Source organism: Gadus chalcogrammus, chromosome 14 (assembly GCF_026213295.1).
Source record: "Gadus chalcogrammus isolate NIFS_2021 chromosome 14, NIFS_Gcha_1.0, whole genome shotgun sequence".
Classification (NCBI taxonomy): Eukaryota; Metazoa; Chordata; class Actinopteri; order Gadiformes; family Gadidae; genus Gadus; species Gadus chalcogrammus.
In genome coordinates this window covers 1,623,813-1,647,549 of record NC_079425.1, presented here as the reverse complement: position 1 = coordinate 1,647,549, position 23,737 = coordinate 1,623,813, and the positions used below count along the sequence as shown (strand labels likewise).

The following is a 23,737-nucleotide window of genomic DNA, read 5'->3' as shown; positions in this document are numbered from 1 at the left end:
AAACATACATTAATGTTTAAATCAAAGGAATTATACTGCCGGTATACACGAGGGCGATATAGAGTTGTGTGGCTTCGGAATATTTTGTATTTCTTTTTTTCTTTTTTATCTTGAATACAGCATAATACAAATATTTGACTATCTGCTCCCTCGTCTGGTGTAAATATAATACCTAAGATGTTTAACTTGTCAATCCTGTTATTTACTGACTCATGGATGTGTTACACTCTGAACAAATTGTGTAGGCCGATTATAGAGTTTTGCTTAATTTTTTTTTCTTTTTTTCCTGTTTGAATAAACGTAACTGTTGAAGCATACAATACAAGCACTGACGTTATTATATTTCAAAAATACTATTCGACCTTTCAATACATGTAGACATCCTTCTTAAATATCAATCCTTAAAACAATGAATTCAATTAAACATTAAATATGTGTTCTTCTCTCTCACTCTCGCTATAATATTTATAATATATACATTATATATTACATAGATGATTAAAGGCTATCTCAGAATCCATACATCCATCATGTACGTACGGATTCTGGTTTCTAGAAGCTGAAGCAGCAAAACGCCTTAGCCAATCAACCGCAGGCTCCATGAACCACGTGACCCTCCGGTGTCTGGGCGTGTCTTGCTTTGTCTTTATCTGGCTCTTGGTAAACCATGGAACCCAATGTTCTGTCCACTCTCTTTCCAACACCGCTCAACCGATTACTCCGTTCCGGGTTTCCGTCGTGAAATGAAACGGGTTCCACCGCTTCTCACGTCGAGCCGGAGGGGGTGTGTTCGTGAGGTCACGACGCCGACGTTTACTGATTGGTCACATATCCGCGCCGTTTCCATGGTTTCACCTCACCTGCGGGACTCAACAGAAAGAAGTTGCGGGGAAGACGTGAAGATAAAATAAGTCCTCTCGACGTCAGAGTTCACCAGTAGTCCGACTTCTGAGATGGTAAATGTGATTTACGACGTTATATTTACGTCATCTCGCTAAATAACCTCATTCACGTTGAGCTTCTATTTCCTCCGTGCAGCCAACAGGTGTTTGATTACTAGTTTAAATACATACATGTATACACACATATAGTAGTTGTTCATTTGATAGACCATGTCTCTACAAAGCACCAGAAGACGTGCTCGGGTTGTGTTCCGTTGCAGGCCTTTCTAAACCGGCGGCCCAACCAGAAGATGATCTCCGCCCACCTGGCGCAGGAGCAGCAGAAGGAGGAGCAAGGAAGGAGCATCAAGAGAGACCTGCAGATCAGAGCCGGCCTCCTGTCCGAGGAGAAGACGGAGCAGAGGAGACTTCACCGCAGGATGCAGCACGAGGTGCACGAGAGAGATGTCCAGGAGGCTCTCCTCAAGGTAAACCTTAGCCGCCCCATCCTCCCTCTCAATTAACCAATTACATTCAGGGAGTTTAGCAGATGCTTTTATTCAAAGCGACTTACAATAAGTACATTTGTCAGAATAAGAGAAAGTGCCACGCAATAACAATCGCCAGGTTAACCCATTCCCCGTAAACAACAAAGATGGATAGGATAAGACGCCACACAATGCGAAGTATGCTACTATGTAAATGCAAGGACTTACAACACTCAATAAGTGCGTACATTAAGTGCCAGGACTTACAACACTCAATAAGTGCGTACATTAAGTGCCAGGACTTACAACACTCAATAAGTGCGTACATTAAGTGGACGTACAACATGCGATAAGTGCGGTCACTAAGTACGCAACCAATGATGATGCTGAAATCATGAATCCTAGATGTTACATCTGAAGGCCGTTTAGTATCTCTGTACATCGTCCTGCTGTAAAGCGGTCTTCTTAACGCTGCTGAGCCCCTGTTCCCTGGCAGTCAGAGGAGGAGCGGAGGAACAAGGAGAAGCAGCTGGAGCAGGAGGAGCGGCTGGCCATAGAGCTGGCCCGCATCGACCACGAGACCCAGAGGGACGACAAGATGAGGCAGCACATCAAGGCCAACAGGTGCCAGCCCCCGCCCCTCACCTCTGACCCCAGTCATGTGTTTACAAGGTGCAATGACGATGTACTCAACCTGTATCATTTGATTGGCTCTGACCGTCTTCTTGTGTTCAGCCTGGAGCTCAGAGAGCTGGAGTCCAAGCTGCGGTCTGCGTATCTGAACCGGGAACGGGCCGCGCAGATCGCTGAGAAGGAGAGCATGAGGTTTGAGACCATGGTGAGGTTACAGCTCTCATCTTCACAAACATAGATAGATATATAGATATATCTCAATATATCTAAAGTCTTATCCTAGCTATCTGTGTTGTATGCAGGGAATGGGTTAACCCAGTGATTGCTCGTGATGGCACTCTGTTCTATGAACATCCTTACTGTACCAACAGCGATATATTGTTGTTTCCCTTTCTTCTGACAAATGTACGCTTTGGATAAAAGGGTCCCTTCATTAGCAAGGAAGAAGTCTTGAGAAGGAACGCAGAGTGGGGGATCCCTCCTTCAGAGTGGGGGGTCCCTCCTTCAGAGTGGGGGGTCCCTCCTTCAGAGTGGGGGGTCCCTCCTTCCAGGGATGGTCAGGAGTGCAATGGGGGCCATTATCGCCGGACGGACGTCCGTCCGTCCGGCTGACACCTGTTGGCCTTGATGTGCTGACACCTGTTGGCCTTAATGGCCCCCATTGCACTCCTGATCATCCCTGGAAGGAGGGACCCCCCACTCTGGCTCACAACAACATGCATAACGTATCTGTAACCGCAATATATCGCTGTTGGACGGACAGACAGACCTTTACAATTAGTTTAATGAGTCATGAGTACTCAGCCCTGGGGACGGAACACATCTGACCGTATAGAAGCTGAATGTTATCTTCTATAGGCTCTGACCCCTGACCCTTGACCCTTGACCCTGGTCTCAGCTGCTCCCTGTGCTTCTCCTGACCTCAGCGCGAGGAGGCCGACTTCGCCCGTCAGATGAAGAGCGAGCAGCAGCGTGCGGGGGCGGAGCAGGAGAAGCAGGAGGCGCAGCAGAGCGAGGAGGCGGCGCGCCACCGGAGGGAGCTGGAGCAGCAGCTCCTGGAGAAGGAGCGACGGCGAGAGGAGGCCTACGAGGAGTTCCTCCAGGACAAGCTGCTGGTGGACCAGGTCGTCAGGAAGATCTACGAGGAGGACCAGATGTGAGACACTGTTACCCCCCCCACTCAAACCCCCCCTGCTTTGACTCCCCCACTTTGACTCCCCCACTTTGATTCCTCTACTTTGACTCCCCCACTTTGACACCCCCACTTGGACTCCTTCACTGTGTTTGAGTCCTTCACTGTGTTTGACTCCCCCACTTTGACTCCCCCTTGTGTTTGACCCCCCCACTTTGACTCCCACTCTGTGTTTGACTCCCCCACTTTGACTCCCCCTTGTGTTTGACCCCCCCACTTTGACTCCCACTCTGTGTTTGACTCCCCCACTTTGACTAACCACCTTTGACTCCCCCGCAGTGGTGTTTGCTGCAGCCATCATTTCCCCGGCACCACCCCCAGCCGTACCCCCCTGTCGTGGTCCCCTCCCTCTGCCTCTGAACCGTCACCACCCTGTCGTGGTTCCCTCCCTCTGCCTCTGAACCGTCACCACCCTGTCGTGGTCCCCTCCCTCTGCCTCTGAACCGTCACCTCCCTGTCGTGGTCCCCTCCCTCTGCCTCTGAACCGTCACCACCCTGTCGTGGTCCCCTCCCTCTGCCTCTGAACCGTCACCATCCTGTCGTGGTCCCCTCCCTCTGCCTCTGAACCGTCACCACCCTGTCGTGGTTCCCTCCCTCTGCCTCTGAACCGTTCCCTCCCTGTCGTGGTCCCCTCCCTCTGCCTCTGAACCGTCACCCCCCTGTCGTGGTTCCCTCCCTCTGCCTCTGAACCGTCACCACCCTGTCGTGGTCCCCTCCCTCTGCCTCTGAACCGTCACCATCCTGTCGTGGTTCCCTCCCTCTGCCTCTGAACCGTCACCATCCTGTCGTGGTCCCCTCCCTCTGCCTCTGAACCGTCACCACCCTGTCGTGGTTCCCTCCCTCTGCCTCTGAACCGTTCCCTCCCTGTCGTGGTTCCCTCCCTCTGCCTCTGAACCGTCACCACCCTGTCGTGGTTCCCTCCCTCTGAACCGTCACCACCCTGTCGTGGTCCCCTCCCTCTGCCTCTGAACCGTTCCCTCCCTGTCGTGGTTCCCTCCCTCTGCCTCTGAACCGTCACCACCCTGTCGTGGTTCCCTCCCTCTGAACCGTCACCACCCTGTCGTGGTCCCCTCCCTCTGCCTCTGAACCGTCACCTCCCTGTCGTGGTCCCCTCCCTCTGCCTCTGAACCGTCACCACCCTGTCGTGGTTCCCTCCCTCTGCCTCTGAACCGTTCCCTCCCTGTCGTGGTCCCCTCCCTCTGCCTCTGAACCGTCACCCCCCTGTCGTGGTTCCCTCCCTCTGCCTCTGAACCGTCACCACCCTGTCGTGGTCCCCTCCCTCTGCCTCTGAACCGTCACCATCCTGTCGTGGTTCCCTCCCTCTGCCTCTGAACCGTCACCATCCTGTCGTGGTCCCCTCCCTCTGCCTCTGAACCGTCACCACCCTGTCGTGGTTCCCTCCCTCTGCCTCTGAACCGTTCCCTCCCTGTCGTGGTTCCCTCCCTCTGCCTCTGAACCGTCACCACCCTGTCGTGGTTCCCTCCCTCTGAACCGTCACCACCCTGTCGTGGTCCCCTCCCTCTGCCTCTGAACCGTCACCACCCTGTCGTGGTCCCCTCCCTCTGCCTCTGAACCGTCACCACCCTGTCGTGGTCCCCTCCCTCTGCCTCTGAACCGTCACCTCCCTGTCGTGGTCCCCTCCCTCTGCCTCTGAACCGTCACCACCCTGTCGTGGTCCCCTCCTCCTCTCTCCTCCTGCAGGGAGATGCAGCTGAAGCTGGAGAAGGTGCTGGCCACGCAGCAGTACATCGAGGAGTTCAAGAAGCAGCGGGCCGAGTGGCGGCGCCTGGAGCAGGAGAAGAACGACGCGGAGAACCAGCGCATCAGGGAGTTCTCCAACTACCAGAGGCAGACGGAGGAGACCCGGGCGGCCCGCATGCAGGAGAGGGAGCAGGCCAAGCAACACATCCTGCAGATGGTGCGTCAGCGATCCGCCGACGGACCGAAGGGCTGGTCCGACGTCACACTCATGGCTCCCAACGTGAACGCGTTGTGTCTTGTGTCCTGAAGCTCTCCGACCAGCACGAGGCGGAGAGGCGCCAGCGGGAGGAGATGGAGCAGGTCCGCCAGGAGCTGTGTCTGGAGGAGCAGGCGGAGGCCGTGAGGAGGAAGGACATCGTGAGTCACTAGGGGACGGTACCCCTGTCGACGGGGGCCGCACCATGTGTTCTGACGCTCCTCTCTGAGCTCGTCTTTGTGGTAGTCCTCGTATTGGCAAGAATACAAAACGTTTTGGCTATAATCTCAGGACGGTTCTGCTTTTATTTTGTGATTTAATACAATTCATTATATTTATTTACCCATGTGTGTGTGTGTGTGTGTGTGTGTGTGTGTGTGTGTGTGTGTGTGTGTGTGTGTGTGTGTGTGTGTGTGTGTGTGTGTGTGTGTGTGTGTGTGTGTGTGTGTGTGTGTGTGTGTGTGTGTGTGCGCCCCGTCCCCCAGGAGGAGATGGAGAGGACGATCCGCCAGCGGCTGGTGTACCAGCAGACCTGCCAGCAGCAGATGCGCTTCAAGGAGCTGCGCCGCCGCGAGGAGCAGGAGGAAGAGGAGGCCTTCCGACGCACCATGATGGCCAAGTTCGCTGAGGACGACCGCCTCGAGCAGATGAACGCCCAGAGGCGCCGGATGAAGCAGCTGGAGCACCGCAGGGCCGTGCAGGAGCTGATAGCGGAGCGGCGGCAGCAGCACGAGGCCGACAAGGTGCTGGGGTCGACCCACGACGCGCTGCAAACATGTTGGAGCTGCTGGCTCGCAACAACATGCTACATACATGTTGGAGCTTCTGGCTCACAACAACATGCTACATACATGTTGGAGCTGCTGGCTCACAACAACAACATGCTACATACATGTTGGAGCTGCTGGCTCACAACAACAACATGCTACATACATGTTGGAGCTTCTGGCTCACAACAACATGCTACATACATGTTGGAGCTGCTGGCTCACAACAACAACATGCTACATACATGTTGGAGCTTCTGCTGGCTCACAACAACAACATGCTACATACATGTTGGAGCTGCTGGCTCACAACAACAACATGCTACATACATGTTGGAGCTTCTGGCTCACAACAACAACATGCTACATACATGTTGGAGCTTCTGGCTCACAACAACAACATGCTACATACATGTTTCACTTCCTCACAAGTTCTATTATACCGTGGCGGCGTGTGGCTCAGGAGGCAGAGCGGGTCGGCTGGTAACCGGAAGGTTGCTAGTTCGATCCCCGGCTCCTCCTAGTGCCGAGGTGTCCCTGAGCGAGGCGCCTCACCCTCACTGAGGGGTCGACTCCAACGTCCGTGAATCTGTTAGAAACACATTCACATTCACTGGTTCACTGGGAATGCCCCCTGAATGCCCCCTTGATGCCCCCTGAATGCCCCCTGAATGCCCCCTTGATGCCCCCTAATGCCCCGGTGTTCCCCAGGAGCTGGAGGCCCAGGAGCAGGCGGAGGAGCGGGAGCGGGAGGCGGTGCGTCGGCAGATCATCGAGGAGGAGCGGCAGAAGCTCCTCAGACACCACGCCACCAAGCTGCTGGGCTACTTCCCCAAGGTGAGGAGCGCCTAGAGCCCCCCCCCTGACGGTCTCTGGGTCAGAGCCCCCCCCCTGGTGGTCTCTGGGTCAAAGCCCCCCCCCCTGTTGGTCCCTGGGTCAGAGCCCCCCCCTGGTGGTCTCTGTGTCAGAGCCCCCCCCCCCCTGGTGGTCTCTGGGTCAGAGCCCCCCCCCCCTGGTGATCCCTGGGTCCGAGCCCCCCCCCTGGGGGTCTCAGAGGGTGTATAGCTGACGGGGTGACCTATGACCCCTTCTAGGGCCTGTTCCGGGAGGACGACCTCCAGCACTTTGACGACGAGTTCAGGAGCAACTTCCAGAAGCAGCAGGCGGACATGTTCTCCGGAGACGACTGGGACGCCGATGAATGACCCGTCTTCAGACCGCAGACTGGCTGCAGGACGGCTCACCAGAGCTGATTGACTTAGAGCACACACAGGGACTATTCACCTATTTTCCTAGACTGTAATGCATTTTAATCATCATTAAATTCCATTAAAAATGTATTAATTTCCTTAATGAATTCTGTCACGTGAAGTTGCTGGCTGATGCAGTACTTTCCACAGCTCTGTCGCTATTGACTACTAGAAGCGACAGCCTGACATCGCCGGTCCGTGTGCCCGTCCGCTACCACCTTTCCGTAGAGGCTCCTTGGGACGCGACGGGTCTCCGGTGTAGTGGTGTAACCTCTCCACATGGTGGCGTCAAAGATCTTCGTTCCGGTGTTGTTGTTATTAACTATGGTGTTATTAACCGTGATACGTAGCTTACATCAGTTTTGTTCGTCCAGATAATCATGAATAATTCTGTAAATTTGGTTAAATTAAGTAGGAGTCGTTCTCTGTAATACCCATACTGCTCAGTCTACTGTTGCGCTGTTCCTGCTTTTTTTTTTTTAAGAATTTTAAATGGATCAGTTAAATTCAAAATGTTTATTACATACGCGCATTACTTGTGACAAATGTAACAGTTCCCAATGCATACTCTTTTATTAAAGTTGCAATTACATTATGGCAATAAACGGTTAGATGACATACATAGATATCAAACATCTCTGGCTAATGTTTGCTATTTACATAGGCCTAATCAATTAGTCATTTAAAAAAACTGCCTTACGAATGAACAGATTCAGTCTGCAGCCTAGTTCTAAACACACACTATTCCACACTGCGTATAATAGTATCATCTGAAGAGTTACATTACAAAACAAAGCACTGTAGCTTCCCCAATGGAAACGCAACCCCTCACACTGGCTCATATCCTGATAAAAAAGGTAATATTATCTCGCTGCTCGAAAAGACAATATCAGGGCAGCCTGAAAAATAATTTCCTGAATCTCCAACCAAAATAGTGAACTTAGAAAAGATAATTATTCTTAGAAGTGAAAATCAAAACTTAAATGATACATTCTAATAGTCTCTATTGTTGTAATGAGGGCCTCTAACTTATTGTATTTATAGGTGTCATTTTGTGCTGAAAAGGCTTTAACCTTTAGATGAAAGTATATGATAAAGTAAAGGTGACAAACTGTTGGGAAAGTGGTTTAAATCATTCCTCATGGAGAACAAACGCAGGGAAAGACTTAAGATGTCCATGGCCATGATGGCTTTTCCTCCATGAGGATATTTTTGGTAAATCCTAGAAAGATTATATGCAATTTACATGCAAACATTCAAAGTTCCCAACGATGAGTGTTGGCAATTATTGTAGGAGATTATTAGCCACACAGTCCACAGGGTTCCGGCAGGGAAGAGTTGTGTGCCGGTGAGTACAACGGAGCCTTAAAGGGACACTCCGACGGACTAAAGTCTGCTTGACAAACTGGGTGGCTGATAGCTGAGTGTCCTGGGGCAAAGTGGGCGTCATATCGTGTTTATAAAACCACGAGCATTCACTGAATGTAGAGGGCTAGAGTTACACTCAATGTCCAATGAGGATACAAAAGGAAGGCCAGGACTGGGTGTGTGACCTACTTCTGAAATTGTACATACCCTCAGACCTTTGATACCCAAAAACGGCAGTTTTAGAAATACAATAACCTATTAAGAACCTTAATTCAGAGCCTTTTTCCAGAAATCATTCAGTGAATGAATGGGACAGGATACCTTGTCTCACCACTGCTACGAGGATGGGTTAGATCCTGCATCCATGTAGCAACTCTCCATCCCCAAACTTTGGTCAATCGTGGGGTTCAATGATCTGAACCCATCGGACAGGATGATAGGATGAACAGATTACACGGGGACTCAAGCTCGCCTACCTGGCTCTGCTGAGACCTTTGACGAGTCCCGCAGCTCGCCCACCCAGCACTTAGCTCTAGCTGCCAGACAATAGGATGTGACTGCTGTCAGACAAGGTAACACAACACAACGAACAATTCTATCAGAGACAGTAAGAACAGACAAATGGATACACGGTTGGCCCCCGCTGGAAAATCCAGTTAATATACGTCCTCCGAATAGGAGCTGGACATCATGGCTAAGGAGCGTATCAAAGTCGACGAGTGCGGTCAGTCCTGTTGCTCTTCATAACTAAGTACGAGTGAAGAACATGAAGCAGGTTTAGGTCCAGAAGAAGCATTACAGCAGACCAGCTAACAAGCCCTTGTGTATTCTAAGCAGTCTCTTTGTCGAAAGGCAAATGTTAAAACCAAAAAGATTGAGAGCAACAATATCCTGCTTTCTGCTTGTATCTCGGCAGACATGCATTTAGAGTAACCGACGCGTAGATCATCCCGAGGGTCTGAACCACCTCCTGGTACGCTGATCAATTGGCTCCTTGTCGTTGGCTGAAAGTAGTGCCAGGCAGGTAGAGCCATTTCAAACACACATAAGAGAAGATGTTCTTTATTGATCCCTGACCGGGGATAAGGGACGTATTGGCGTGTCCCTTATCACCCAGCTGGGACGTAGGGGCATGCGCCGTGGTCCTTTGCTGAGTCTTATCGATATTGCACACAAGGGGACAGGCTTTGAGGAAATCCAATCAAATGAAGCTCCATTAACTTACACTGTTGATAATCGCACACTTAGTTCTCCTAATTCATACGTTTTACTAATCACTACTGGTAATGATAACCTTGCTGTAGTGACTACTCGGTTTCATGGTTTAAATATAAAAACGACTTTAATGGCTTCATGCTGAAACTGAATCTGTTCGAGAAACTGTCAAACTAACAATAGTTGAGGAAACAATGGTACAATAATTATAAATATGAAATTATTGCATTTAGAAGAACACATCTTGATTTAGGGAAATGTTGTGCGAAGAAAAAAACAACTAGATTTTGATCAAATTCTTTGGCGAGTGAAATATGTATTTTCCTTGTTGCAAAGGAGTGTGACAGGAGGCTGAAAGTGTGACACGCACACAGCTGGCTTGACGCCCGTAGGACGCACAATGTCCTATGATCACCAGATTAAACAACAGCAACACAATGCTATCGTGTCGGGAATCGAACAGCGGCATGCACAGGCTACAGTGTGGTGGAACGGCTTCTGTCTGCATCCATGTAACGGGTCAACTCATTTAGAACGGGATTCCCATTTAGAACGGGATTCCCATTTAGAACGGGATTCTAATGAGAATCACACACTAAGCATCTTGACATTTTAACTCTGGTTAAGAACAACAAAAAGCATTTCCCTAAAACAAGGCGTGTTCCTCAAACCACCTGGCGATTATCTACCTTTGCTTACGAGAAGACGCGCTCGCGATCGATTCCGTCAAGCAGGCAGAGAGCCACACGGAGCCAGCCAGAACCGGTCGCTTGTCGACGGGTGGCGTGCCTCAGCGCAGCGGGGACGGATCAGTCGGCGGTGGACCCCTCACCCCGCTAAAGGGACCGCGGGGGCGGGGCTTATCGTCCTCTGGGCGGCTGTGGACTGCCAGAGCGCGGGGTGCAGCCGGCCACCCCGCGCTCTAGCAGTTGGCCGTGTGGGCGTAGGGGTCCCGTCGCGGGGGGGGCATCAGGGGGCTGCGCTTCAGCAGCGGGGACGGGTCGGCCTTCTCCGGGCGGGGGTCCGTCCCGCCGCTGTACCAGCGGCTCTGCTCCTCCTTCATGAACAGCTCCACCATCAGGATCTTCTCCTTGTGGATCTGCAGGCTGATGTCCTTGGGGATGTCCGGGATGAGCCAGTCGATGAAGTCGCTCATCAGCATCACCACGTTCTGCAACGCAGGGTGGAGAGAGGAGGTTCAGCCTCAGAGGAGGAGGAGGAGGAGGAGGAGGAGGAGGAGGAGGTTCAACCTCAGAGGAGGAAGAGAAGGAGGAGGAGGAGGAGGAGGAGGAGGAGGAGGAGGAGGAGGAGGAGGAGGTTCAACCTCAGAGGAGGAGGAGGAGGAGGTGGTTCAACCTCAGAGGAGGAGGAGGAAGAGGAGGTCCAACCTCAGAGGAGGAGGAGGAGGAGGAGGAGGTTCAACCTCAGAGGAGGAGGAGGAGGAGGAGGAGGAGGTTCAACCTCAGAGGAGGAGGAGGTTCAACCTCGGTGGTGGCACGCACAGAAACCAGCAACACGTAGTGAAACACACATCACCATTGTTGGCTTTTTAAGGAACTCGGCTCCAACCGTAGACGACCATTATCTCTAGAAATTTGTGTGCAACTTCCATTGTATTTGTTATATTTTGTGGAACCAACATAAGCTTCACAGAACCGACCTGAATAGCTAATGGGAAACAGTTTGGAACGTGGACCAAAGAGGAAGCACGCATCACTATGAAGAGCTTCAGTTTGGGGTTCTGCTCACCTGGAACAGGATAACAAACGCCAGGCGCGCGGCCAGGATGGCCCAGAACTCCTTGGTGAACTCGTAGGACGAGCTGCTGCCAGGGGGCTCTCTGTAGTCCTTGTACCTGCGGAGAAACGGTCGACAGTAAACCGACTGCATTTATACAGCGCTGTGCTTACCAGTGGCCCCTCAAAGTGCTTCACAATACTGACATTAAAGTACACATTAGTACATCTTTATCTTAACCACGCAGGGCGACAGCCAGCTCGTCGGGAGCAGTCAGGTTGAGGCGTCTCGCTCAGAACACCTCGACACTCGAGCCGGCGATCGAACTAGCAACCTTCCGGTTACCGGCCAACATGCGGCCCGTGGTCCGGTAGCGATAGGACTCAACGTCCCCACTATGTGGCATCCATGGAGGTGTTTGTGGGAGCCACCCTACCTGCAGAGGGGCACCTTGTACCCCAGGATCTCGGGGTCCAGGGGGGCCGTGCCGGTCTGGAAGTCGCTGGTGTTGAAGACGGAGAGGGTGTGGTTGACGAAGCCGTGCATGGAGCCGTCGGGGCTGTACATGTACTGGTAGACCAGCCGCGGGATGAAGTCCGACGTGAAGGAGATGACAAACGCCTGTTCGCGGGGGGGGGGGGGGGGGTCAGAGGGAAATCACATGAGGATCTCTGTCCTAAATATCACATCTAAAGAAGTAAAATACTACTGTGGGTCCACTATTGCGAGGGTATTTCATCAGCAGCTCGGCCACCACGGGGTCAGTGATTAAGGTCAGTCTGTGATTGGACAGCCACAGAGAGACACCCGTTGCTCTAGCAACCGTTCGACAGTCGGGAGACGTGGCGGCCGGTCTGGACCTGAGCTCCAGAATAAAGCAGTCAGAATGTGGTCGTAAGCAGGCCTAGCTAGAGGGGTGTGTGGGAGGGGGGGGGGAGACAGTCATAGATGACATTTAAATCCACGGCCCTGTCCTCTGTCCCTCAGGACCCTTCTCCCGCCCACGCCCCCCGCTCGGTGTTAATGTAGTGCAGAGGTGCCCGGAGCTCCCCCCCGTCGTGACAATCAGAACCATTCCGAGGATGTCGTCGACTCGTGACGACATTCGGAGGATGAGCCGTCTGAAGGCAGTGGCGCTCATCTCACCGTGGTTATTATTACTGAGAGACGAGCCACCCTAGAGGATTACCCAGGAGCATCCCTGTGACTCCCTCCTCACGAGGCGCTGGCTCCCTCCTCAGCAAGAGGATGAGTGCTTATGCGCCAAGGAAGCACCAAGGAAGTCCCTCTCTCATTTCTAGACTTGTATTCTTTTGTTTTTGTGTTTATTTCTGTACCTGTCTGGGCCCATAGCAACAGTTGGCATGCTCATGAAGAGATCGATTCACTACATGAACCCTAGTTGACGACTCTTCAAGCTGGCCGAGAGCCACCAGGAACTGGGTCCTTGGTTTCATAGCGTTTAGCCATGGCAAAACACTTGCGGGCCAAAACGTAGTCTCAATTACACGCTTCTGCTATTCATGTTGTGCAATTTGTATTGTGGTGAGAAAATAATCCCTGAACTACCTCATAAAATAGGATAAGACAAGATAAGATCGACTTTATTAATCCCCCGTAGGAGAAATTTGTTCGTTGCAAAAACAGCCCAGCAGCAGTGGAAGGACTAAGGATACAGCTCATCAACCTGATGAGGCCAGCATATATAAATACGGTACGACATTTTGATCTTCTTACTTTATCCATATATGTCTATCGATAATAATATAAAGATAGCGGGACTCACATTGACGATGACCGCCACCTTACTGAGACCCCTTAACAAATTGTACCAGATACCTGGAAGAGATAGAAAGAGAGGATTAGGATTAAAACCTTCAGGTTTAGATAACTGCAGACTCAACCATATCATCTTATTTAGCTATAATATTGCTATGATTATCATCTACTATGCATTAGTCGATGAGTCGATTAGTCGTTCATCAGGGATTCACCCACTAGTCCGACATTTACATTTACATCTAGGACATTTAGCAGAAGCTTTTATCCAAAGCAACTGACAATAAGTACATCTGTGTTGTGTCTAGTGAATAATCATTTGTGCTTGAACAACAAGCCTAGGACGATAAGAGAACAGAGATCTATTTGGCAACAGGCCTAAGGCATTAAGAGCAGATCACCGATGTCTGTAACAACAGGCCTAAGGCATTAAGAGCAGATCACCGATGACTTTAACAACAGGCCTAAGGCATTAAGAGCAGATCACCGATGTCTGTAACAACAGGCCTAAGGCATTAAGAGCAGATCACCGATGTCTTTAACAACAGGCCTAAGACATTAAGAGCAGATCACCGATGACTTTAACAACAGGCCTAAGGCATTAAGAGCAGATCACCGATGTCTTTAACAACAGGCCTAAGGCATTAAGAGCAGATCACGATGTCTTTAACAACAGGCCTAAGGCATTAAGAGCAGATCACCGATGACTTTAACAACAGGCCTAAGGCATTAAGAGCAGATCACCGATGTCTTTAACAACAGGCCTAAGACATTAAGAGCAGATCACCGATGTTTTTAACAACAGGCCTAAGACATTAAGAGCAGATCACCGATGACTTTAACAACAGGCCTAAGACATTAAGAGCAGATCACCGATGTCTTTAACAACAGGCCTAAGACATTAAGAGCAGATCACCGATGACTTTAACAACAGGCCTAAGGCATTAAGAGCAGATCACCGATGACTTTAACAACAGGCCTAAGGCATTAAGAGCAGATCACCGATGTCTTTGGCTCTGACGGCGATGGGTCTCCTGAGCCCCATGACGAACTTCTTGGCGTCCAGACGGATCTCGATGATGTTGTTGAGGAGGGCGAATAGCGGAGCCAGAGGGAAGGAGGCCACGAACAGAGTGACCATCCCGAACTGGATGACTGCAGGGAGGCAGGCGTTAGAACACAGAGACACCAGAGACTGGACCATGGACAGACAGAGTCACCAGGGACTGGACCATGGACAGACAGAGTCACCAGGGACTGGACCATGGACAGACAGAGTCACCAGGGACTGGACCATGGACAGACAGAGTCACCAGGGACTGGACCATGGACTGAGACACCAGGGACTGGACCATGGACAGACAGAGTCAACAGGGACTGGACCACCAGGGACTGGACCAGGGACAGAGTCACCAGGGACTGGACCATGGTCTGAGACACCAGGGACTGGACCATGGACAGACAGAGTCGCCAGGGACTGGACCATGGACAGACAGAGTCACCAGGGACCAGGGACAGAGTCACCAGGGACTGGACCATGGACAGAGTCACCAGGGACTGGACCATGGACAGACAGAGTCACCAGGGACTGGACCATGGTCTGAGTCACCAGGGACTGGACCATGGTCTGAGTCACCAGGGACTGGTGCAGCTGGTCCGGTGTGCATGGTCACAATAGCCTCATTCAGTATATTTTATTATTATTTGTGTTATATTTGCATGCGTGCGTGTTCGTGGGCATGCGTGCGTGCCTTTGTGTGTGTGTGTTTGCCTGTGTGTGTGTGTGTGTGTGTGTGTGTGTGTGTGCATACCTGTGTGCGTCCCTGTGTGGGTGTGTGCGTGTGTGTGTACCTGTGCCTTTGCCTGTGTGTGTCCCTGTGTGTGTGTGTCCCTGTGTGTGTGCCTGTGTGTGTGTGTCCCTGTGTGTGTGTGTGTGTGTGTGCGTGCCACTCACTCATCTCCATGTACTCGGGGGCCAGCCCGCCGAAGGGCCCCAGCTGGTGGTCCTTCTCGTGGCGCTGCAGCCTCTTGTTAAGCTCCGCCTCCTGCTCGGCGTCCATGTCCGTCTTCCTCCTCCTCAGCAGCTTCTTCAGCTTCCTGCACACAGGCCCCACGCGGTGCGGGGTGGGACACCGTTACAGAACACAGAATACATGCCCACAAATGTAACATGTAACGTATTCCGTTCCATCACTCAATCTGAGTATTGTATTCTGAGTACTTGGATTACTTCCAAGTGAATGTGCTGAGTGTGTTGAATGCATCGGCATTTTGTGTTTTCCCGCATACGTTTTATGTGGGTGTCCAAAATTCCAAATTCCCAGACGGTCCGACAATTTGCTGCTAGTCTTGGAGTTACCGCTCATCAAACAATAATTCCCACAACGCGCGCGGCTGGGCGGGTGCCTGTTGCGTCCAAAGAGGCGTATGCTTTGTAGAACTGGATCGGACCGAGGTGTGTTTGCTTTCACATCTCAAGTAATATCATATTACCACAAATGCAAATCTATATGGGAAGGCTTTGAGAGGCCTTTGTGGTCCTTCTTAACCTAGCTATCTTTGCCGTATAAGGGGAATGGGTTAACCTAGTGATTGTTAGTGCTTTGCACTTGGTTCTATGAACATCCTTACTGTACCGACAGAGATAGATTGTTGTTTCTCTTTCTTCTGACAAATGTACTAACCAGGTTGAGGGGTCGCTTTGGAAGAAAGCGGCTGCTAAATGCCTTGAATGTAAATGTGAGGCTTTAAATGTCCAAATCGACTTAAGAACTAATGCAATGTTTGTTCGACCCTTGCATCGCTAGACAACTTTAGAGCATTCTCAAAGTGCTTCATCCTAAGACATGACAAGACCTGGATTCACAACTGGACAGGATGTGAGCGAGGAGCAAGGCTGAACGACTCAAACGGGCGAGAAACGGGAGGAAGAACTCATGACATAGTGATGAACTCAACGGCTCTTCAAGGCTCAACTATCTCAAGAGGAATGGAGACACGTCCAGACATCTGTTGGTTCAGGGAGGAAGGAAGGCTGAGAACAAATACAGAGTTAATATCTAACATCGATCCGATACGAGGGCAGGTGTTGGCAGGGCGTGACCAACAGGAAATACTGTTCTGTGAAAACACCAAACATTCACTCACGCGTCTGTCAGCTCAGTACTTACGGTATGCCGATCTCAAACAGGTTGTTCTGAATGAGCTGTTTCCCCAACATGGTGATGCACAGCTGAATGCACAGCTCCATGAGACAGCCCGCATGGGCACACTGAGAGAGAGAGAGAGAGAGAGAGAGAGAGAGAGAGAGAGAGAGAGAGAGAGAGAGAGAGAGAGAGAGAGAGAGAGAGAGAGAGAGAGAGAGAGAGAGAGAGAGAGAGAGAGAGAGAGAGAGAGAGAGAGAGAGAATATTGAGTTTCTCATTTTAATCGTTTTCTTTCTTTCAGAGTATTAAAACCATTAAATTACTTATTGGTTTATTTAACAGGGACAATGCACTGTCGATATACTGCAGCAGAGATAGCTGGGAGCTCATTAAGCCGGTTGTATTCCCTTGGCAGGAGGTGTAAATACCAGCCGCCATCAATACAACGCATCAATACACCAGAAATCGGGATATTGCTCCGTTCAGGTTCCTTACCTCCTCCATCCTGTAGGAGCCAACCACGTATAAGTAACTGCCAGGACGACCCACCAGCCTGTGGATCAAACCCACACAATAACAAAGGTCATGTACTCTGCAGTAGAAGCACTATACCATTAGGTAACTGGACTCAACCCAATAAAGTTAAATGACAGATAAAGGGTTCTTTCTCAATATGTGTGTGAAATAATAAGACGCCATATTAAGTTTTGCAAGTGATGTTTAGTATGCTATGTGCACCTCTGAAAGAGATGGAGAGCAGCGTTCCGTTCAGTTTGAACACCCTTCCACCCCCAAGGTGAGGGTCTTCTTACCGTCCTCTGAAGAACGCCAGGTACACGATGGGAGTGAAGGCGTTGACAAACTTAAGGATGAAGGTCTTGAAGATGAGCCGATCCTCAAAGCTCTTGTCTGTCTTTGGGACCTCTAAAGCAAACAGACGGGGAGGAGGAACAAAGCTTTATGACCCCGTAAAGAACACAGTGGCCTCTTGTCTGAGTCACCGTCACAGTTTACTGTGGGCGACCGGTGATTAGTTTAAGAGACACTTTTAAGAGCAATAATTGGAGTGTAATTTGTTATAAATGTCACAGCCACCCCATCAGCTATTTGTGCGCGAAATGCTCTCTGAGAATAGATCATCTGTTTTTTTAAATTGCGTTAATGTCACAAATATTTTATACATACGTCATATATTATGGAAATTAAAAAAACAAGGCAAAACCATCAGGTAGAGGATTAAAATCAAAGTTGGTCACTCAATATCCATCACCTTAATATGTCTCACCCCACAGTGAACTCAATGTTCCCAGACCTGGAGTCTTGGTTCAAATGTACATTCAGTAAAAAAAATTACCAAAAATGAAAGGCCACTGGGTACGACTCAATAGCTGTAATTTGAGTGTAATTTGTTCAAAATGTCACAGCAGTTATAAGTGAGTGAGATGCTCTGTGAGGTATCAGCCCTAGGCGCCTGCCCACCAGCCTCTGAATCAGACAGCCAGCCTCACACCAGAGGGACTATACCGTCATCACCGCCCTTTCACACTGACAACACGCGCCAAGTCACACAAAGAGTGTAATATTACGATTATACCAGTTACCAACTTAATTAAATATGTAATCTAAATGCTGTCTTATCATGGGGCTGTTGCTCTTAAAATAAACAGATGAATATTAGTGCTGTTTTCATCGTACCTGCAGCCTGAATTCACAAGGGACTAAAAAACCAAACCTCAAAAAACAGAACCGTTCGCCCCTGTCATGGAACGAGCGTACCTAGTCTGGTGAGCCAGCGGGCGATGGCGGCGTAGATCTCGTCCATGATGATGATGGCGATGAGGTTGATGATGGCGGCGGTGGTCTTGACGGTGGCCCTGATGTTGGAGCGCGCCGCGGGATACGAGCTGAAGTGGAGGAGGGACTTGATGGTGATCCGGTACAGGATGACCCCGAACACGATGGCAAAGGTCACCGTGATCTACAGAGGAGAGAGACAGCGGTCAGAGAGACAGGTCAGAGACAGAGGAGAGAGACAGCGGTCAGAGAGACAGGTCAGAGACAGAGGAGAGAGACACCGGTCAGAGAGACAGGTCAGAGACAGAGGAGAGAGACACCGGTCAGAGAGACAGGTCAGAGACAGAGGAGAGAGACACCGGTCAGAGAGACAGGTCTGAGACACCGGTCAGAGAGACAGGTCAGAGACAGAGCAGAGAGACAGGTCAGAGACAGAGGAGGCTCAGAGACACCGGTCAGAGAGACAGGTCAGAGACAGAGGAGAGAGGCAGCGGTCAGAGAGACAGGAGGGAGAGAAAGAAAAGAGAGACACAGGACAGAGAGACAGGTCAGAGACCGAGGAGAGAGACACCAGTCAGAGAGACAGGTCAGAGACAGAGGAGAGAGACACCGGTCAGAGAGACAGGAGAGAGAGACACTGGTCAGAGACACCGGTCAGAGAGACAGGAGAGAGAGACACCGGTCAGAGAGACAGGAGAGAGAGACACAGGACAGAGAGACAGGAGAGAGAGACGGGACAGACTCAGGACAGTGAAACAGAGAGACAGGTCAGAGATAGAGGAAAGAGGCAAAGGACAGAGACAGAGAGACAGGTCAGAGACAGAGGAGAGAGACAGGAGAGAGAGATGGGACGGAGACAGGGGACGGGGACACCGGACGGAAGAGAAGAAGGCGCGAAGAATGACATTTTGACAAGATGGAATCAAGAACATCGTGATGCTCAACAGTTAGGACATGCAGACATGGAGTCTGACCACAGGTGTGAAAGGAGACTGGATATTGAGAACATTGATATAATTGCCGTTATATTAGCGTCTAATGTGGAATCAGTGCCAAGCTGTGCAAGCTGTTGGTATATTTATTTGTAGCTGGTGCAATGGGTGTGTAAAAATAATGATTACTGCAATGGTCTTGTAAATTTAAGTGAAAGTTTACTTCTATGTTTAATTTAAGATATATCTGCATGCTGCCCTACACCTGATGTATTGTATTTTTAGAGCTGAGCCCTTGCTGTCATTGTTGGTGAACACAAAGGAGGCGGAGAGCGCTTACCATGAAGGCCATCATCACAAGCGTGGTCAGGTAGGCTGGCATCCTGTCTGTACATGTGAGCTTCACCTTCTCGTTCTGGAACAGAGGGACACGGCACAACGGCACAACGGACTGTCATGATGACCATAGACGCGGGCCCCAACCCGAACACAACACACAGCCGACGGAGACGCCCAGCCGAACATCATGCCTCCAATAAGGTTTGACATTAGTTTGGTCTGCAGGTAACGTCTGATATAAAGAGATAGGATGCAAGCTTCACCTTGGGAGTCTTATGTTCGTTTCTCTGTTTCTTCTTGATGACCCGTAGCTCATAGTCCGCCCTGAAGTGGTCCTGGAACACGAACACATTATAGTTTAGCTCTCTGACCGCATTGCTCTTCAACGACACATTTCTATAGACCACTGGTTCTCGGCTGGTCTGTGGACGCAGCAGTCAACCAATGCCTAAAGCCTTCCATCGTTACTGCACAGGTTTGACCCCCACACCAGTGACGGTTAGAAGCAGATCGATTTTGGTTTGTTCTTATTTAACGGTCACAGAAGTTTCCCGGTGAGAACCACTGTCATGGACCAAATGTAAGACACACGCAAGCAGAGAGCAGTGAGACATCCGAAGCAGGGAGAATACAGAAACAGCTGTAGATGAAAGCTAATCCCCTAGACAAGCAGAGGGCAGTTTGAGCCCCTGTTTATGCAACACTTCAGTGACGAGGGAAAGAGGGATGAGGAGAGAAATAACATGAAGGGCAAAGGCCCAAAGGAGACTTTAGTGAGGGTATCAGAGTTAGAGAGCTAGCAATAACTGCAGAAGGGCTTAGAGAAGCCAAGTGTAGAGGGAAATACTGGTTAAGATACAGGTTAATATGCCAGTCTACGAGAGGGAATTAAAGGTTAATATGCAGGTTAAGAGGTTAAGAGAGAGCCTAGGTTAAGACGGCAAAAAAAGTAATCCAATTCCAAACCTCGTGTTCTTCCTGCAGAGCACAAAAAAGACACACAAACATAAAATGTAAGTTTGTCAGCGAGTACGTTATGAAACATGACTTGGGTGGACCGATTGTTCTCCAGGCCTTAATGCATTCGCTGTGAAGGCGGCGCGGGTGTAAATCATCATCATCAGCAGCACTCAGGGACTAATGGAGCTCACCTCCTCCTCCTCATAGCCGGTCAGGTCCCAGATGTAGTTGAGTCTCATCTGTCTCCTCTTCCAGTGTTCCATGAAGAGGACCGCTGTGGACAGACATCAGGACACCTTCACACACTGGGAGGGGACGGTACCAGGCTCTGGAGCTCAACCTTCACACACTGGGAGGGGACGGTACCATGCTGAGGAGCTCAACCATCACACACTGGGAGGGGACGGTACCAGGCTCTGGAGCTCAACCTTCACACACTGGGAGGGGACGGTACCAGGCTCTGGAGCTCAACCTTCACACACTGGGAGGGGACGGTACCAGGCTCTGGAGCTCAACCTTCACACACTGGGAGGGGACGGTACCATGCTGTGGAGCTCAACCTTCACACACTGGGAGGGGACGGTACCATGCTGAGGAGCTCAACCTTCACACACTGGGAGGGGACGGGACCAGGCTGTGGAGCTCAACCTTCACACACTGGGAGGGGACGGTACCAGGCTGTGGAGCTCAATCTTCACACACTGGGAGGGAACGGTACCATGCTGAGGAGCTCAACCATCACACACTGGGAGGGGACGGTACCAGGCTCTGGAGCTCAACCTTCACACACTGGGAGGGGACGGTACCATACTCTGGAGCTCAACCTTCACACACTGGGAGGGGACGGTACCAGGCTCTGGAGCTCAACCTTCACACACTGGGAGGGGACGGTACCATGCTGAGGAGCTCAACCTTCCCTGTGTTGAGCTGATGCAGCCGTGGTGATAACACACAGAACACGCTCAGCCATCATCTAGAACCCATTCCAGGGGTTTTCCCGACTTAACAAGAGGCAAAGTACCTGAAGGCTGAACCGTGGCTGGGAAAAGAATTCTAATGCGCTTATTTTCAAATGTGGTTGTAGAGTCAGCCAATTGTTATACTATAAAAATAACCGATTTTACAGATTTGTAAAACCTTGAATTATAATTGATTTATTTATTCTGCATCTTGATGTTCAGGATAGAATTGACCACATATCTTCACTAAAGGGAAAGTTATGATAAGGACAGTTCGGTGTGCTCTTCCGAACTATCCTTCCCCTCTTCAGCGCCGTCTCCAACAGCCCAGGTTTGAGCCCAGGGTCAGATAACGTCTGCTCTGACATCAATGTCATCAGATAGCAGCCTGGAGGGCATCACTCTGAAGCCCTACCGAAGGGCTTTATCCATCAAAGCCACTTCTTCATCGTCCACACGCTCATGTTTTTGTCATGACTCTTTATTTTTGTACGGTTTATTTTGATGACGGAGCGAGATGGACTGGAAGGGATGGGCGCTAGGGGGGAGGACACGCAGCATACAACCCCGGGCAGGAACCGACCCCGGGCCGCTGCCATCAGGACGGGGCCTTGATGGTGCACGCTGCACCGGGCCCGGTCACGATGAGGGCAGCCTGAGGCGGCGTGGCGAGGGCGTGGCGAGGGCGTGGCCAGGGCGGGGCCAGGGCGGGGCCAGGGCGTGGCGAGGGCGGGGCCAGGGCGGGGCGAGGGCGTGGCGAGGGCGGGGCCAGGGCGGGGCCAGGGCGTGGCGAGGGCGGCGCTCACCCCACAGGGCCATGAAGATGGAGAAGAAGACGGTGGCGGGGTTGTCGAAGAGGTGGCTGGCGCGGGCCGTCCCGCAGGCCGAGGACAGCCTCCAGTAGCTGCAGGCGCTGTCGCACATCGGACACATGGTGATGTTGTTCCTGGGGTCGCAGATCTCCATGCTGAGGCGAGGAGAGAGGGAGGGGGGAGAGGGGGAGAGGGGGAGGAGAGGGGGAGGAGAGGGGGAGAGGGGGAGGAGTGGGAGGGAGAGGGGGAGGAGAGGGAGGGGGAGGGGGAGGAGAGGGGGAGAGGGGGAGAGGGGGGGAGGAGAGGGAGGGAGAGGGGGAGGAGAGGGAGGGAGAGGGGGAGGAGAGGGGGAGAGGGGGAGAGGGGGGGGAGGAGAGGGAGGGAGAGGGGGAGGAGAGGGAGGGAGAGGGGGAGGAGAGGGGGAGAGGGGGAGAGGGGGGGAGGAGAGGGAGGGAGAGGGGGAGGAGAGGGAGGGAGAGGGGGAGGAGAGGGAGGGAGAGGGTAAATAGACGTGTTGAAATATTCATGACCATAAACCCGATGCCATAGTGATGAATCCACTCATCAGCCAGTGTGGTGTGTTTATGAAACTTCAGATTTATGCAAATTGGCTGTGAAGCTATTTGGTATTTAAAATCGAATGCCTCAAGACTTTCTAACTCACTTTCTGTGTGTCTTCAGATAATAAACAGAGACTATCTAACTTAATATTTTGGTCTCATCATATTGTCTTAAAAGTATTTCTGAAAGAAATTCAATTTTTAAGTAATATGGTTATCTTCAAAAATGTCTCAGAAAAACAACTTAAAGATGCATATCGGAGTGTTGTGTGGCATCCATGAGAGGAACCCGGACTACACCTCAGTACACGTTCAACACCATGCCCTCCCAAGAGGGCGGAGAACCTCCTGCTAACCCTAACCCTAACCCTAACCCATCCATGAGAGGAACCCGGACTACAGCTCAGTACAGGTTCAACACCACGCCCTCCCAAGAGGGCGGATAACCTCCTGCTAACCCTAACCCTAACCCTAACCCATCCATGAGAGGAACCCGGACTACAGCTCAGTACACGTTCAACACCATGCTCTCCCAAGAGGGCGGAGAACCTCCTGCTGCTGACGAGGACCACAGCAACAACCCATCCACCCCCCCCAAAGAAATCACAACAAAATGGAACTACCGCCCCATTCCCAGTCGCCAGCCCAGTCCCCTCTAAGTCACTCTCCCGCGGTCCCAGTCCCCTCCCAGTCCCCTCCCAGTACCGTTCCCTGCTCCCAGTCCCACCAGTCCACCCACCTGGGGATGTCGTCGTCCACGGTGGCGCAGCCGTACAGGAACACGATGACGCCCACGATGGCGGCGGGGATGAGCATCTGGGTGTAGACGCCCAGCCAGGCGAAGTACAGCCCCACCTTCTCCCCGAAGTACTTCCTGTGGGAGCACACGGCGTCACACCCCGCCGACGATCGCAGACGGACGCGCGGACTGAAGGGCCCACGGACCCCCCACTGAAGGACCACGGACCC

General features: G+C 51.3%; 2 protein-coding genes across 2 annotated transcripts in view; one reads left to right on the top strand and one right to left on the bottom strand.

The window, feature by feature from the left end:
- Positions 1 to 586: 586 nt before the first annotated feature.
- mns1 (meiosis-specific nuclear structural 1) lies at positions 587 to 7,829 on the top strand. Its single transcript, XM_056607861.1, has 10 exons — positions 587 to 956; positions 1,163 to 1,369; positions 1,866 to 1,993; positions 2,105 to 2,207; positions 2,929 to 3,158; positions 4,896 to 5,112; positions 5,205 to 5,312; positions 5,637 to 5,894; positions 6,630 to 6,755; positions 7,013 to 7,829. The coding sequence occupies exons 1-10, from the start codon at positions 954 to 956 to the stop codon at positions 7,121 to 7,123; spliced, it is 1,491 nt and encodes a 496-aa protein (XP_056463836.1). The 5' UTR covers positions 587 to 953; the 3' UTR covers positions 7,124 to 7,829.
- The window catches only part of ano1a (anoctamin 1, calcium activated chloride channel a), a 36,782-nt gene continuing 20,324 nt past the window's right edge, over positions 7,280 to 23,737 (bottom strand). The window contains exons 11-26 of the mRNA XM_056607860.1: positions 23,508 to 23,642; positions 22,203 to 22,363; positions 20,629 to 20,711; positions 20,444 to 20,455; positions 19,741 to 19,812; positions 19,479 to 19,553; positions 18,189 to 18,390; positions 17,225 to 17,336; positions 16,908 to 16,965; positions 16,438 to 16,538; positions 15,222 to 15,364; positions 14,270 to 14,422; positions 13,275 to 13,327; positions 11,925 to 12,109; positions 11,501 to 11,606; positions 7,280 to 10,922 (exon numbers count right to left, since the gene is read on the bottom strand). Coding sequence (XP_056463835.1) covers positions 10,674 to 10,922; positions 11,501 to 11,606; positions 11,925 to 12,109; positions 13,275 to 13,327; positions 14,270 to 14,422; positions 15,222 to 15,364; positions 16,438 to 16,538; positions 16,908 to 16,965; positions 17,225 to 17,336; positions 18,189 to 18,390; positions 19,479 to 19,553; positions 19,741 to 19,812; positions 20,444 to 20,455; positions 20,629 to 20,711; positions 22,203 to 22,363; positions 23,508 to 23,642 — 1,900 coding nt within the window. The 3' untranslated portion in view covers positions 7,280 to 10,673. The remainder of the gene's footprint in view (positions 10,923 to 11,500; positions 11,607 to 11,924; positions 12,110 to 13,274; positions 13,328 to 14,269; positions 14,423 to 15,221; positions 15,365 to 16,437; positions 16,539 to 16,907; positions 16,966 to 17,224; positions 17,337 to 18,188; positions 18,391 to 19,478; positions 19,554 to 19,740; positions 19,813 to 20,443; positions 20,456 to 20,628; positions 20,712 to 22,202; positions 22,364 to 23,507; positions 23,643 to 23,737) is intronic.

Excerpts from the sequence above, each read along its gene's own strand:
- mns1 (XM_056607861.1), top strand. Across the intron at positions 1,994-2,104 it reads CAGCACATCAAGGCCAACAG|CCTGGAGCTCAGAGAGCTGG; the intron begins GTGCCAGCCCCC and ends TCTTGTGTTCAG. Across the intron at positions 5,895-6,629 it reads AGCAGCACGAGGCCGACAAG|GAGCTGGAGGCCCAGGAGCA; the intron begins GTGCTGGGGTCG and ends GGTGTTCCCCAG.